Source organism: Gymnogyps californianus, chromosome 5 (genome assembly GCF_018139145.2).
Source record: "Gymnogyps californianus isolate 813 chromosome 5, ASM1813914v2, whole genome shotgun sequence".
Taxonomy (NCBI): Eukaryota; Metazoa; Chordata; class Aves; order Accipitriformes; family Cathartidae; genus Gymnogyps; species Gymnogyps californianus.
In genome coordinates, this window is record NC_059475.1 from 40,804,037 (window position 1) to 40,821,048 (window position 17,012).

At 36.2% G+C, this 17,012-nt stretch overlaps 1 protein-coding gene across 1 annotated transcript in view; it reads left to right on the top strand.

Moving 5' to 3' along the window:
- SCFD1 (sec1 family domain containing 1) overlaps positions 1-17,012 on the top strand; it is a 56,887-nt gene that overhangs the window by 29,308 nt on the left and 10,567 nt on the right. Inside the window, exons 15-20 of the mRNA XM_050897155.1 lie at positions 2,254-2,350; positions 6,812-6,882; positions 7,812-7,891; positions 8,467-8,529; positions 9,567-9,642; positions 12,890-12,943. Of these exons, the coding sequence (XP_050753112.1) occupies positions 2,254-2,350; positions 6,812-6,882; positions 7,812-7,891; positions 8,467-8,529; positions 9,567-9,642; positions 12,890-12,943 (441 nt within the window). The remainder of the gene's footprint in view (positions 1-2,253; positions 2,351-6,811; positions 6,883-7,811; positions 7,892-8,466; positions 8,530-9,566; positions 9,643-12,889; positions 12,944-17,012) is intronic.

A 17,012-nucleotide genomic window follows, 5' to 3' on the forward strand; every position in this document is an offset into this window, starting at 1 on the left:
ATTAAGTTTCCACATTTCAAGACAATCCTTTGTTTGATGGATGCCTTTTGTCTGGGAAAAATATTTTAAACTTAAAAACATTGAATTTCGCTCCATGTAAGGAGATACAAATGTAGTTAAAACAGAAAAAGCAAGTGAATGTAATGGAAAGACTAGAAAAATTGTAGTAGTTTCTTTGCTATTGTTTTATCTCTCTAGAGAGAGTTAAGGAAACTATAACGCAGATAGTCTCCAAGATGCTGTAGAATTGAAGTCACAGAACGTGTATGATGTGCCGGATACCAAATTGCATCTGAAGTAAGGACTTGGAAGAAGGCTGGTAGTTCAGGTCTATTCAGACTTTAAACTAGTGTAACATAACCACTGATAATCACTTTAACTTTGGCTAAATACAGGATTAATCCAAGGTTTTACAGTACCGTAACTACCAAAATTTGGCTGTGACTACTCTTCTAACATGAGCTCAAGGTAAATATAGCTTAAAAGAAGCTCTAGCTCTTGGTTTCTTTTGGTCACTTCATACACCTTATATGGTTGTAGTCACTACGACAAACAACAGAAGGCATCCTTCTGTCCCTAAAAGTAGCGAGTGGTCATTTTTTGAGCACTCTTCATGGTAATTTGCTTTATAAGTTGTAATTACAAGCTTCCACAAAGGCTTTAAATTAAGTTGCTGTTCTGCAAGTAACTGCTCTTCTCAATGAGTTCAGTAGATGGTGAGTGAGAAATAGAAGTGTTATATAGCTACCTGCATCATAAGCTGATTGCCAAAGGCTTTCAATGTTAAAATACTCCTGTGACTTACCTCTTCTTTTATTTTGTATTCTCATCTCCAACTCTTTTTTGATGAACTTACAATACTTAGAAGGTGAAATATCCTAATATCCTTAGGCTAGAGAAGTACCTTTTTTTTCCCTCTTTTTTTTTCCTTTTTTTGGGGTGGTGGTGGTGAAATAACTGTTTTTTAAAATTCCATTTCCTTACTTGTGATCTCAGGAATAATTTTAGTAGAATTCAAAAACATGTGAAAACCAGACTTCTAAAGTTTTTATGTTGCTGTCATTACAACGACCACTGCACTGGATTAGAAGGTGCCATAGCAGTTTTGCATGCCTTGGCATTGTCAGGCAAAATTTCCTGAATCGCTTAACCCCAGAAAAGCCCCGGTGACTCTTGCCTGACTCTGGCAATATCATTTCAGTCTCCCAACGGGTATGATGTGGAGCTGAAGCACTTCCAAAGCAACAAGATGGAGATCCACTCTGCCGGTCTCCTCTTTGGGCCGATACATAGCTGAATGTATCCAAACACCAGGATTTAGTTAGTTACCGGATATTAAGGTTTTGTAAGCTGAGTAGTTGTAACATTTGTTGTGATGCTACATTTTAATGTTCAAACACTCATAATGATCTGTGATGTAACGGAAGTTTTTTAAATAAGTTTTGGAATGCATTTTCCTATCTTTAGATTGTAAGTTCATGATACGATGGTCAAGAAGTGCAAAGCTTGACTGTTTGTGCGGATGTATTGCAAGGCAGCCATTAGTTGCATGCCCATGTGATGTCTTCCATAAAGCTTGTGCCTCATTAATTTTGTGCAGTCCCTGTGCCATCCTCCCTAAAAAACGATTTTCACAACTTGATCTACATGTGTCATTGTATAATGAGAGACTTCTGTTCCAGTCTTAGCAAGATAATCTAATTATGAAGTCCTCCATCTTTGGTATGAATTGCAAGCCTTTGATCTGAGGTAGTTATTTCAGTACCAGCCCAAGTTGGCAGTGGCCAGCTTTTCTCTGGGAGGATGCCTTAATGTATTTAGGAATTTCCCACATTTATCGGCATTTAGTAATTGCCGTGTTGACTGAGAGACTTGAGGTTCAGCATAAATTTGACGTAATATTCACTTGACCATTATTTTTTCCTATTACAGCATAACACTACGTACAATGGCATGTAGTTTTCAGCTATGGCAAAACCATAGTTGAAAACAAAGCTCCTCTTCCAGTTTAATATTTGCATGTCAGACATCCCTTGCTTAACTTACATTTTCACTTTTAATATGAGAATTACTTAAGCATCAATTTTCTGAGAGTTAATAAAAGCATATTATAATGCAAACATTAGTTATTTTTAATGAAAAATAAGTTTTTAAAAACAGTCTTGATAACTAAAACTATATACCTTTTTAAAGAGGAACCAAATATTTTTTCACAGTGTTAAGATGTTAACCCTAACACTTACTCTTAAACAGAGTCGAAAGTTGGATGTGTATTTTGAATATGAGGAAAAAATAATGAGCAAATCCACTCTGGATAAATCTCTTCTGGACATGATTTCTGACCCAGATGGTGAGTACTTTAAATCTGAACTTGGTATAAAATTTGTTAAGATACACAATAAATCTGTACCTGCTGGGACTTGTTGGTAAAGAGCTTATGTGCAATGTATGCAAGACTTGTAAAGAAAACAGCTTTTTATTGATTTTTAGTAGTAGTCTAGAGAGTTTAGTATTTCAGTTGAGTAATATCCAAAATATTGGCAACTTTTGCAGCTCCACTAAAATCCTTTTCTAACTCCTTGTTTGTGAAGGTCAAAATATTTTAACTTTTGTGCTTCTCTAGTATTTATTAGTACAGCATGGAATTGTGTGGTCTGAACCATACTGATTCTTTAAAGTCCTACTGCATGTTTTATAACACATACATACCTCACAAACAGAATGAAAAAGGGCATTTCATAGAAGTGGGTTAGATCAAGGGATTGTAATGTAGGTAGCTCTTGCTTGTGTGAGGAAAAAGATGGATGGGAGAAGGTAGAGAGAAGGGAAGCGAGACATAAACTGGCCAGTTCACTGAGAGACTCACCTGAAGTTTTGCATGCATTGACCCAGCTGTGGCATGTCTGTTTTCATCGTCTAAGAGCAATGCATCCCAGCTTCTGTTTCATATATGGTTCATACATAACAAAGCTTTACACACGGGGTGATACTCAGATTCTCTATTAGCAGAGGTCATTAGGGGTCTTTCTGTAAAAGGTTGAGACCAGAATGGGTTCTCAGCTTTTCATAGTATCATAGCATCAACTCTCGTTTCAACCTCTCACAACCTGAGGTATGTCACAACCCTCTGATGGATTTCAGTATGATCTGATACCAGTTGACTGGAACAGAATAACCTGCAGAGCAAGATTGTAAAACTTAAGTTATGACCACTGGCCTGTCTACATATTGGCAAGTATATTGGCAAACCTCGAGCGTTTAGAAACCCAAGGTTCCTGCTCTTTTCCCAGTATGCTCTTTAAGAAAATGTTTTATTACTGCATGCTTATGTGTGTAGTCTTGTAGCTACATACTGGACATAATGTCTGCTTGGAGTTTGTGTAATGGTTCGTATTTATAGAAAGAGTATATATAAATCCTGCTGACTTTAAAAAAAAATCTTTTGTTAGTGTCTGTGCTATGGAATCAAAAGGTAGTAGAAATAGTACACAGTTGGTAGAAGTCTGAGCTGAAATCTTACAGATCTCATATTGGATCAGGTCTAGAAACTAACGGACTTTCAGAAAATCTGAAGTCAGGCATCAATCTGTAATTCAGTGCAGACATTCATTGTTAATATGAAGCTAATAAGAATATGTATAATCTGTACTTTTATTAAGCATCAATACAAACTAGTCCTTTTCCATGTTCAGAATTAACTGTTCATGTACTATTTTGATTTCAGCTTTTATGTTTGCATGAACTTAGATATGAAAACAAAAATTATTATGCTTGCTAGTATTTCCTACTGGATCAATTACTTTTTAGCTGAATCCACAGTTTCTATGCATTTTTAGATTGCAGTATAAAGCAAGTTGTTTTCCAAGCCTGATATATCATACCAACATTCCTATTAGCAAAGTTCCTGGGTTTTACACAAGAGTAAGATTAGATTTCCAAGCTAGAGTTTTCCTTCATAAGTGTCATGGTTTAACACCAGCCGGCGACTAAGCACCATGCAGCCACTCTCCCCTCCCCCCTCCCAGTGGCATGAGGAGCAGGATCAGGGAAAAAAAAGTAAAACTTGTGGGTTGAGGTAAGAACAGTTTAATAACTAAAGTAAAATAAAATATAATACTAAAAATAATAATAAAAATAATAATAATAATAATTGTAATGAAAAGGAATATAGCAAAAAAAAAAAAAAGAGAGAGAAATAACACCCAAGAAAAGACAAGTGATGCACAATGCAATTGCTCACCACCCACTGACCGATGCCCGAGCAGTGATCTGCCCCTCCCGGCCACTCCCCCCTGTTTATATACTGGGCATGACGTTCCATGGTATGGAATACCCCTTTGGCTAGTTCAGGTCAGCTGCCCCGGCTCTGCTCCCTCCCAGCTTCTTGCACACCTGCTTGCTGGCAGAGCATGGGAAACTGAAAAATCCTTAGGATAGACTTAGGATAAGTGCTACTTAGCAACGACTAAAACATCAGTGTGTTATCAACATCATTCTCACACTAAATCCAAAACACAGCACTGTACCAGATACTAAGAAGAAAATTAACTCTATCCCAGCCAAAACCAGGACAATAAGCTAAGTATTCAGGTGTTCACAGTAGCACGTTAGCATTTCATATGCGTTGCCTAGGTTTAAGATAAGTTTATGTAACAAAAGGATTTAAGTTAAATCAGCGATTATTTCCAGGCATGCTATCTTGTAAAACTAGCCAGCTTCCTATTGTGTGATTCACTGAGAAATACCAGCAGAAAATGTTTTGAAGGAATAATGCGTCAAGTCTTCCAGTGCTTTCAGTGGTGAACTACTTGTTTGCATTATCTGTGGGGATACTTGTGGACAATGATATCTGCAGAGCTCTTCACAAAAGCACTTAGACTTCACTGAAGCTTTAGGCTTCAGCCTCCCATCTTAGTATGTTGTACTGATCTACCACTCAGGGCTATTAGCTGCCTCCCAGTTCAGTGGATATTATTGTATCCTGGAGTAGTGATAAAACGGGAGTTACTGGTTCTGCTTTGCTGTAGTAGTTAATCAGTAGCCCTGAATGCTGCCTGCTGGTTTTTGAGTGGAAAATAAAATTGTTCTGTTCTAGGTTTACCAAGTTAAGTTTTCTTCAGAACATTTAGCACTCCCCCCCCCGCCCCGCTATCACAGACCATAGCCTAGAAAAAATAGTGAACATTTTACAGGCAACTGATCTGCGTCTTATAGCTGTTTATCACAGCTATGATTTACATCAGTAGTATGTCAAGAGTAAAGTACTTCTGCCAAACAAAGTGGTTTTCCTAAGATTTAGTAAAGTGTACACAATACAATCACAGATTTTTTTTTAAATTTATTATCTTTTAGTAAGACAAAATATCACTTACAGTCATGTGTAAGTGAGACCACTTACACTCCTGTGAGCACAAACCTAGGAGTTTTGTGGACATGGTAAATAGGCCCAGCAAGGGAAATGCTATCGAGTGCCAGCGTATTGTGATCTGCAAGGTAGTGAAACAAGCTGTAAACTGGCAAGCTGGAAACCAAGTTTCCAAGTCAGTGACAGAAACTAAAGTCAGTTACACTGTATATTTAGAATGTTTAAGTGCTTTTTTTACCCAAGTGAACTCCAAGTGGATGTCTACCTTGAAAGCTGGCTTTTGGTTTAGATAATACAAAGTTTCTTCAGTTCTTGATCTTCTGGCTGACTGGTATTTGATAAAGGTTAATAAAACTTATTTCCCAGAAAAAATTGTACCAAGTCATAAATGTTCATTATGACAGCGCTTACTCTTAACTTCTGCCAAACTAAATGTATGCTCACATATAAACAAAAGTTGCAGATTAGATTAGATGGTCCCCTGCTGACATGATCCACATTCCATAGGGGCGGAAAAAAACCCAAAACAAAAAACTAGAAAAAATTATCTTCTTTTTTCTTAACCCACAAGTACAAGAAAGTGCATTTTTATAAAATACTGTACTATGTCTAAAGGTATCAAGCTTTTTTAATGAAGTATTGGATTACAAATTTGAAATGTTTGTTTTGAGAAGTTGTACTTGTGAAATCTTCATTTGAAACTATGGTCTTTACTAATAGTGATTCTCTTCTAGAAAAAAGTAGATGGTGTTCAAAATCTGCTGTAGTAGGTTATAGTCTAAGTAACACAGGGATGGCCACATCATCGTTTTGATCTGGCAGAGATGAATTTTGGTTGCCATTGATAATGGTTCCCAAGAATTGGTAGCAGTGTTTTTTTCCAACGAGTGGTGTGACAAAAGATGATTCAGGAGGTGAAATGCTTCCTAAAGGCAAGTTGGAAGTTCAGGATTTTTTTCCTGACCAAAAGTTCACATAAGTGCTTTTGCAGCCCTCAAGTGTTTCAGTACAGTCAACCACAGAGCTGCATAAAAAAATTGTAGAGCTAAAAAATAATGTGCTGTGGCTTTTATTTTTATGATTTTTCTTTAGTCTTCTCTTTCATGGATCTAATCCCTGCTAATGCTTGCAATCCCTGCATAAAATAAGACATAATGCCACTACATGACTTATTTAGTATGTTATTTGAAGAATAATATTCACCACAAGCAAAAGGGGGAAGTGTAAGTAAACTTTCAGAAACAGTGAGCCAGTCTAACTCAACTTTTAATAAAATTGCTAAATATCTTTCTACCATTTTGTACACTGAACAAAGTCATGGTTATAGGTAACAATTATTGTCATAACTAAAGGTCTGAATGTGCATATATATTATTACTGAAGAGCAATTAACATAGCAGCATAGTTACAATTGTAGGGTTGGTTTGTTTGTTTTTTTCACTGCAGCGGGAACTCCAGAAGACAAAATGCGATTATTTCTTATCTATTACATAAGCTCAGCTCAGGCACCTTCAGAGGTATGTATGTTCTTTACAGCTTTCAACACCAAATTCTACCACACCGGATTTTTCTGTGTCGTTTCAGCACTAAGTACATATTTCTGCTTCTCTTTGAAGCAAAGTATGAAATGCCCAGGAAATATTAAAACTTCAAATAAATATTGTAGTATTATCAAGGACTCTGCTCGCAAAGCTTTAGCCACCAATTCAAAGGATATGAATGACTAGTAAGAAGGAAGATTATCTTTTGAAATATTTAGTTCAGACTTACTGCAAGACACATCTTGGCATGCTTTCTATTATTCTGCTCCACTGCTCAATAGAAGTAGATAAAACAAAATGTTAATATGACTCTTTTCACTCTGTCCTTGTATATTCAAGAATAATTGTGTCAGTTGACTAGCAGATGAATAAAGGAGAAGTGCTTCTTGTGCCAATATCTGAATAATTCAGGAAACAATTTCTTAATATTTCTTTTGAACTTATGATACTTAATTTCAAGGAAGATTTTTATTATACTATAGAAATATTATATGGTAGAAAAAATATATTGGATTAGGCAAAGAGAAAGTATTCTTATAAATGTATATTAACTCCTCTTCATTTTTATTATTTGCTGTTGTGACATTTTACAGAAACCAGTATTCTGTTAGGTTTTTTAAAGATGCTGGTATAGAAGACTGTTCCCATATCTGAAAGTGCACAGGATTTAATTCCACAAATACTGTTAAGTTTAATGAGAGCTGCTCATAGCAAATTGCATTTCAAGTTATATTTTTATAATTGGTAGGAGATGGGATTAAGACTCAAAATTACTTTTTAACTTTGGTTAATGCTATAACTTTACACTGCCTATTTAATATTTAGATAAGGGTATCTTGTCTTTCCACATAAAGAGAGTTAAGAGTAGTTTCAACCTTTTGCAATTCTCCACTTCATAATTTCAGATTGATTTGGAGCAGTATAAAAAAGCATTGATGGATGCAGGTTGTAATCTTGCTCCTTTGAGCTACATAAAACAATGGAAGTAAGTAATTTCTTTTTTCTCCTACATGAGGCGATAACTGGGTAATTTTACAGAACCCAGCATTGTTATCAAAGAATTATGTGTTACTTCTCATACATCGTAAATTATCCTTAAACGTTCATTCTGGCATAATTCTTTGCTGTCATTGTTATGGTAATACATGCAAATGTTATTTTAAAACTAAACTCCAGTAATACCAGAACACTATTGAACATGACACATCGTAGTGTACTTAATGATCCAAGACAGAAACAACTTACTGCATTAAATGAAAAGTTGTGCTAGTTCAGACTCCAGATTTTTTTGGTTCATACCAAAGGGCCATGCTGCCTATCAGTTATTCCATTTTTACATGGTATCAAAATAAAGTCTTTGTCTTCTAATTATAAAATCTAATTCCTTTCAGTTCCTTAACTATTCTATCTCTAGACAAGAGCGATGCATGTAATAAATAGTTACTTCCTGAAAGAGTTTGAGAAGCAGAAGTTTTTTCGCTTTCAGATGACCAGAGTGGAACATTCTACAGCAGTATGTGCCATGAGATAAGCATTTGATTTCTATCCCTGCTTTCACAGGGCTTTCACTAAGATGGCTTCAGCTCCAACCAGCTATGGAAACACTACGCCTAAACCTTTGGGGTATGCTTTTGATTCATTTTCTGTAAGCCTTTGGGTTCTTTTAGCTTATTTTAGTAGTACTGAAAGTGTGATTAGTGCTATAAAAGGCCCAGAATAAAACATTTCCCTATTTGTAAAAAGTTTTAAGTTACAGACAATTACAAGCACTCATCTCCCCTTAACAGCACATAGGACTTACACACAGGAAAATAAAACAATCTGTGACTAAATCCACAAAGTAGCTTAATATAGTGATATCTGCACCTGCACATTAAATGTACTGTCATAGGAGAAGAATTCGGCACCAGGAAATGGATCTATGACAGCCATCATTTTGAGCCTTATTTAGTCAATGGCAGAAGGTAAGAACAGCCCTGTGTGTTCAAAACTGGTTCTCTCCAGGGCTTGGAGACTGTCAGGGATGCAAGAACACACTGCTTTTTTGTTAGAATGTCCTGGACTGGGTGTCTGTCTGCTTGTTGAAAGGTGTAGTTAGTTATTTCAAGACATGAAAACAAAAGATAATGACTGTGCTAAGGATACGTATATTCCATACAGGATATGGGAATTGGGTCTTTCCATGCTTGAGAGGATTTGAATCCTCATTACCAACTTCACTTTCAGGAGTGCACTGACACTGTCATAAGGAGACTGTGGCACAGTATGGTTAGAGAGAATTCCAGTGCTGTCTCACTTGGAAAAATTACTGTTTGTTGTTTGGAGACACTGAGCATCTCTGTTAACTCTGGTTAGTAGGACACCCACTTGAAAGGAGCACTCAAATCCTTGCATTACTGAAGTTGTAAAATAAACTGTTCAATGGATTAAAGACTAGAACTCATGACTCCTATTGATAGGTGGGGATCTAACTGCTAGATTATAGGTGTATTCCCATACACTTGGTTGCCGTGTGGTTTGAAGAACATATTTCATGACAAATTGAATGACTTGGTACTTAAGTGCCATCAACTTTGACAGGAATTGGATGTCAGCATAAAGCTTACGAATGCAAATTAAAAAAGGAAGGTCTTACACATCATCTTTATTTTGTTTTTCAGTCTGTTTTCACGTGTTATGAATACAGGATCACAGTTTGTAATGGAAGGAGTGAAGAACTTGGTACTGAAGCAACAAGTAAGTTTAAAAACCAATTGTCGTGGTTTAGGCCCAGCCAGCAACAAAGCACCACGCAGCCGCTCGCTCACTCCTCCCCCACGGCAGGATGGGGAGGAGAAAATACAACAAAAGGGCTCGTGAGTGGAGACAAGGACAGGGAGGGATCACTCACCAATTACCGTCACGGGCAAAACAGACTCGACTTGGGGAAAAATAAATGAATTTAATTTGTTACCAATCAAATCAGAGTAGAATGATGAGAAATAGAACCATATCTTAAAAACACAGCTTCCCCCCCACCCCTCCCTTCTTCCTGGGCTCAGCTTTGCTCCCGATTTCTCTACCTCCTCTCCCCACAGCGGTGCAGGGGAATGGGGAATGGGGGTTGCGGTCAGTCCATCACACGTTGTTTCTGCCGCTCCTTCCTCCTCAGGGGGAGGACTCCTCACACTCTTCCCCTGCTCCAGCGTGGGGTCCCTCTCACGGGGGTCAGCCCTCCACGAGCTTCTCCAATGCAAGTCCTCTCTACGCACTGCAGTCCTCCATGAACTGCTCCAGTGTGGGCTCTCCCACAGAGTCACGGCCTTCTCTGCTCCCAGCCCCCTGCTCCGGTGTGCGGTCCTCCATGGGCTGCAGGTGGATATCTGCTCCACCATTAACCTCCATGGGCTGCAGGGGGACAGCCTGCCTCACCATTGTCTTCACCACGGGCTGCAGGGGAATCTCTGCTCTGCCGTTAATCCTTCATGGGCTGCAGGGACGCAGGCTGCCATCTCACCACGGGCGCTCTGGAGCACCTCCTCCCTCTCCTTCTTCACTGACCTCGGTGTCTGCATGGTTGTTTCTCTTACATCCCTCTCTTCTCTTCGCTGTAGCTTTTCTTCTTTTTCCTACCTCAGCAGTCTTTCCCCTTCTTAAATACGCTATCACAGGGGCACAACCACCGTTGCTGATGGGCTCGGCCTTGGCCAGAGGCGGGTCCGGGTTGGAGCCAGGGAAGCTTCTAGCAGCTTCTCACAGGAGCCACCCCTGTAGCCCTTCCCCCGCTACACAAACCCAACACACCAATTAAAAAAAAAAGTCTGTCACACGAGCATTGTGAACATTTAGAAAAACAACTTTCAGTACCTCTGTCATATTAATAAAATTAGTTGTACAGTAAAAAAAGAAACATCAGCCTCTGCTGGTGGATAGATCTATCACTTTGTAGCTTCCAGCTTTTAGACAAGTAAAGAATAATGTTCAAATTTTGTTTGAATACCTCCGTTTTTAAGGAATTAGATTCCAGTATGTGCAATTAAGACTGATTTCGGCATTATAAAAAGAGCAGCTGTGGAATACTCAAAATAGACTAGACCTTCATAAACAAAAAAAAACCCTCCATGTCTTTACTTAGAACAGCATTTATTAAATGCATCTATTCCAGAGTGATTGAAAGGCTGAAAGTGTTCATTCTCTGTTCAGTTACAATTCAAGCATTTCTAGTTTTCCCACGTAAGTAATGTACAGCAACCATAATCTTGAAATGTGCTTGAAAATCAAAGTATGTTTATAATGACATGGCCACCTACAAATATTCACTTAACTTTAGAAAATATTTCTGAGCATAACTTGTATGGAAATTTCAATGTAAACCCCTCAAAAGAAAACAACAAAAAAAAAGACACTGGTTGTATAACTTGTTGTAGCTGAAATTTTGAATTGTAGTTCCCAGAAACCTGCTTCCCTGTGGAGGACGCATTATTTTCTCCAATATGCACTTGTCAGATGGCAATAAATAAATATTTACAGTTAAAAATCTTAATTCTGTGATATTTCGACATAATGATTTCTAAGAAGAAGATCATTTGTCATGTTATAATTCTTAGTGGAAGAATCAGAATTTAATTTAGAAATACAGCATATCAGAACTAAATGGAATGAAATCTCACCTCTAATTAAATGTGCATCTTTTTGACATAGGTAATCTTATCATAGCTGTTATTTGTTTAGTCATCCTGTTATACACATAATTTATGCATGAAAAGTATCAGCTATCACATAAAAGTTTTAAAAAATTGTGGCTTTTGTAGGGTAGTCAATGAAATTAATTCTGCGGGAATTTCACTATGACTAGATAAGTTGCATTGCACAGTTACAAATCAGTGGTATGGCATGAAATATAGTTGAGGAAACTGTTTTAAATATGCAGCTTGCCTGTATGTTATGTTTTATAGAGAGATCCTCAGATAAACTGTTATTTGTAACAATAGGTAATAATTATATTCTGAATGAGACTTCCTATTCTTCTTGTATTAAACATTTTGTCATTTCTTTTAACACGTGTGGCTTTAAAAAGTTAGTATTATTCTTGACAAAATGGCTTGCTTTGTTTTGGTTTCTGAGTGAGTAAGAAGCCACAATGCCGATGTTTCCGGGGGTGGGGTGTCTGGCTTTTAATTCCTTCTCCAGGTGTTTTGGGTAGCCAAATAAAATGCTCTTCTTCCTCATATTTTTAAGCCTGATGTAGGTCTGTGGTATTTTTATTAAAGTTAACTTTTTATTTCTCATTCCGTCATTTGGGGATTTACATTGTTTTTTTACTAAGCGTTTTTCAGTGTTATTTGTAGATCATCCTTTGGAATGTCCTTTTTTTGATATATTCTGTCAACAAGACACATTTCCAATTCTGTTGCTATGTGAACTCTCCCTCAGTTTATTATAACTAAAGTGGTTTCACTGTTTAATACTTCAGATCTTTTGTCCAAGCTAACGTTTCCCATCTTAAATAAGGAAAAGTCGTCTTGAATCTTACCTCAGTTTATTCCTTTCCAGTTCATCCAAACATTTGTTGCTAGGATTGCTATTTTTTACACATTTCTTTGACAACATTAGTTCTTTTTTTAGAATCACACCCTTAATTCTCATCTTCAGCTTTAAAATTCTTTCCTTAAACTGCAAAGTATTTTTTTAATAAGAATTTATACATCATCACATGTCTGCATATATTGGTAATACCTAAATACAACTCTGTTCCTATCTTCACACTTGTTTTGCACTTTCTGTTCATCCCCTAGCTAGATGCTCCTCAGATGTTTGCATTTTCTGTACAGAAGGGTAATTTAGGTGATGATAAAAATGCTCAACCTTTACAAAGTATAAGAAAAAAACTGTTTAAAGTAGTATTTCAAATGCTCTGTAAACTATTCCATAAATAATAGTGTGCCTGTCAGTAATTCTTAGTAAGCATTTCAGCATTCCATTAATTTCACATTATGTTTTACAGAATCTACCAGTCACGCGTATATTGGACAACCTTATGGAGATGAAGTCAAACCCTGTGAGTATAACTGCCTTCACATGGGAAGAGGTGGAACAAGTGAAATATTGAGGCTGTGATATGTAATATGCTATGGCTATTTTTTTTCATGATAATGCAGTTAAATCTAATCATGCTGTATCTCAAGAATGGAGCCATTTTCATAACTATTTCATAAGATTTTTTGCATTAAAATAGTTTCTAAACAATAACAATTTATTGTGTCTCATTGGAACTAATATTTTGAGGGTTTTTTTTGTTCTGAGCTTGTATTACTCTTGTGCTGTATTGTGTTTCTGTTGCTCCTAAGTTTCTAAAAGGTAAACTGTGGTCTGAAATTTTCTTTGCATCAAGGTTTTGGGTTTTTTTTTAAGAGCGCAATTTCAGAAATAAAGTAGTTACAGCGAGGTATGTTAGAGAAAATTTTGTTTCCCACATCTTTAAAACTGCTATTTAGAGGAAAATTTTTTAGTACTCATGCAGTCTTTCAGTTTGCACGCAGAGTTGGTTTTGTGTCAGAAAAGTCCCCTTTTCCCCTTGTTTCTGTGAAAATTTACTCAGACTTACATAAGTTACAAACTTTCACAACGCTTAAATGTTAGCTAGTCAAGACATTTGCTAGAATTTGCACCTAAAAATAGCCCTAAGTCTTTTTATACGTAGTGTATAGTCAAAGCAGTCTTCTTGCTATGTATTTCGTTCCTTCAGAACTCTTACATATGACCATCCTGTGCACAAACTTGTTCTGAAAAAATCACCTGTTAAAAGTCATTTAGAAAGCTTTAATATGTTTGCCACGTCGTATCAGTCTTCCTATTTTAATGACATCAGCATCAGACAGATACAATTGTAATGTCTCACACTGGTTCGTAGATTTAAAACGTTCTTAGTCCACTTTCACCTTGAGGTATTAACTATACGTAAAGGGAGATAAATAATGGTAAAATATGAAAATTATCAACATGCAAGTAATCCTGTCTTAAACTGTACTTCATAGATAATATATGTCATGACTGTTAGCAGAAAATTTACTTTCTCTTAATGAACAAAGAAATTGACACTGTTTTCAGTGGCAGTGGATTGTTGTCCCTTCTTGCAAGACTTGGAAAAGATGTACAGGGCTAATTTTATCTAGTCAACCAGTAGAGGTCACTCAGAACACTTAATACAGAAAGCTGAAATTAAAAACTACAAATAACTTACAAGTAGGTGAAAAATGAAACCATTTTTTTTAAAATAAGCACAAGCTTCCTCAGGCTACAAGTTTAGGAATTGATTTGGAAAAGTTTACAAGACATACGGGGTTTTTTTGCTGACTTGATATTGTCACATTTCACTTAGTAGAAAACAGCCACGATGACTTTGATAATTTGGAGAAAACATTGATCTTCTCACTTGAAAAAGCAGAGATTGAGCCAGTCTGTCAGACAGCAGCTTCATGTTTCACTGCCATGTCAGAGACTGGAATTCATGGCCCGAAACAGGGAGTCCTACTTTTCAAGTCACAGGAAACCAGGCAAGCCCTAAAGAATGGTTCTTCTAACCTGCAGGAAAATTGACAGCAGCTTTTTGAGTAAGTTTCAGCTAACAGAAGCAAGCCAGAGAGTCATTGTGGAATATGCTTAGACTTGCTGTACCATTAACAGAGGTGAAATTGTATCTGGAAAAGGTCAATGTGTAGAAATACACCACTGTGGCCTCTCTTCCTCTTCTGATGTTTGAGGTCCTTTTCTATTCCCCAGAATAGAAAACTATTACACTGCAGGCAAAATACAAAGGGAGAGGGAAAAAAGTTTAAGATTTTATTTTTTTTTAAACACAGAAAAAAAATCTCCTTTATAGTTCATTGAATCTTACTAACCACAGTGATCAGTGTATGAAATATACATACAGATAAAAGTTATAATGCAAAATTAGAACAGATTATTGAGAAGTCAAACAATTATTACAATGAATGTAAATAATTTAAATTATTTTCTAAATATAAAATGCAACAATAAAGTAAATATATGAAATGTACAACTTGTACCACCAATATTTGCAAATATTACTGTCAGTTGAAATTTTAAACCTATTCAGAATGATATGCTGTGCAAAGCTCTATAGGGTTGTCTGTAAATCACTTTGTGTGTTACTTGTCCCTGCTGCTTCTTTTGTCTCACAAGGACAGCTACAAGGAAGGGCAAATGAGTCTACACCTGTGCTTTACAAGTTTTTGAGAAGCAGGAACACATAGAACAGTTCTTATGGGCAATAATACCATCCTGTAATTTTTTAAATTTGTCTAGATTGTTTAACTATAGTTACACTTTTTCTTTAAATATTTATTCAGAAACATTCATTGATGACCTTAAAGTAATCCATTACTTGGATTTTTTTAATATTAACATTTATTGGTTGAAGCAGGTTTTTAAGCAATTGCTTTTGGGGTTATGTTTTCATAAAGGAATGTTCTGTTCATAAATCTAATAACATAGTTGCTTTGTTTTGGTATTGCTAAATAGAGATTGATTAAAACCTTAAATCTTCCTAACAAAAAAAAATCATATTGTCAAGTATACACAAATTTTAACCCATAGATGTGAAACTGACCACCACTTACTATAGAATTTTGGAGGTACTTTTAAATATCTTCCACAACATGTATTGATTCTTGAGTAAAGACAATCTTTGATAAGTAAACCTTTAATATTTTTATGATGAAGCCCCAAAGGGGCTGTGATATATATGAATGGAACTTTATTTCGGTTAATATCATTCCTTTCAGTGAATATGGTATCTTCCAGGCTTAGCATGTACTGTATGATTACCTTTCATGCATTACAATGAAAAATTCTAAAAATGGGGGATTTCCTTAGTCCAAACTAGTCATGTTAGCTTCTGCAGAAAAACAAATACAGACTGAAAGTGAAGGATATTTCCATGGGTCTTTTTCCATTTTAATTTGAAATCTTGCAAATAAAGTTTATAATTTCAAAAGTATGACTTTTATTCTTGAATTGCTTAGGGAAGTTACAAATTCAGTTGTGTGTAAGGAAACCACTATACAGTTGTTTTTATTGGCAGACTAGCTATTTCTTAAAGCAAATAAAATCTAGTAGGGTTTCTTTCCCTTCACCCTCAGAACTGATTTCAGCAGGGATGCTGTATTTAAACAACAAAAATAAACTAGCTTATCACATTGCTATTATTATACCACCTTTTTTGTGTCTACTTACACAAGCCCACAGCAAAAAAACACAGCAGTATTTTCCTCCTGAAACCACATTCAGGAGGAAATGTTTGTAATACTGGATTTTTAACTCTGATTTTAGTTCTGGCATTAACGTGTAATTCATTCTAACAAGCAGGGAAGCTGCAGCTCTTTATCCGAGTTAGAGGTTTCTCAAATACCTCTCAGTTTTAGTCTAGCAATATCTATCCATTCCCAGCGCTCTCATTAATTCAAAGTCGCTATACCACCTTTATGTACAAGGCTGCCAAAATCATGAATGCTAGCAGACTTTACAAATGCAGTTGAAAGTCCCGGTGGAGCATATAAAAGCATTTTACAGAGGTTCAGTGTGAAACTAGATATAAACTAAATTTTTTAAAAAGCCAAACTTGAGGATAAGAGACCTATTTTATGTAATTACATAAAAGTCCTTAATATCAAATAGATTTATTTTCTGTGTGTGTAACCACCACATGTATACTAAATATTTTGTAGTATTAGAGATAGTTATGCTTTGTGAGCTCTAATAAATTCCCCAGATAATCTGTCTACTACTCAAGAAGAATTATTTCTGCTCTACAGAATCATCAAAACACAGAGATCTTGCATGTCAGCACCCAGGTGAAATCAACTGTAGTCCTGCATGCAGTTTATCTACAAACTAAACTTCACAGTACGTGCATGAAAATGTAGTATAGAAACAGAAGAAAGCCAAGTAGTTGTCAGAAGGAGTTACTAAGAAGTTTTGCTTTTCATCCATAATAACTGGCAAAAATCCTGCTTGTTGCCAGTAAAAATATTGGAAGTGCCTCAGTGTTTTATGTAAAGAAAAAATTTTTTTGTATAGTTTAGACAGTCAGACTTTTCAAATTCTTG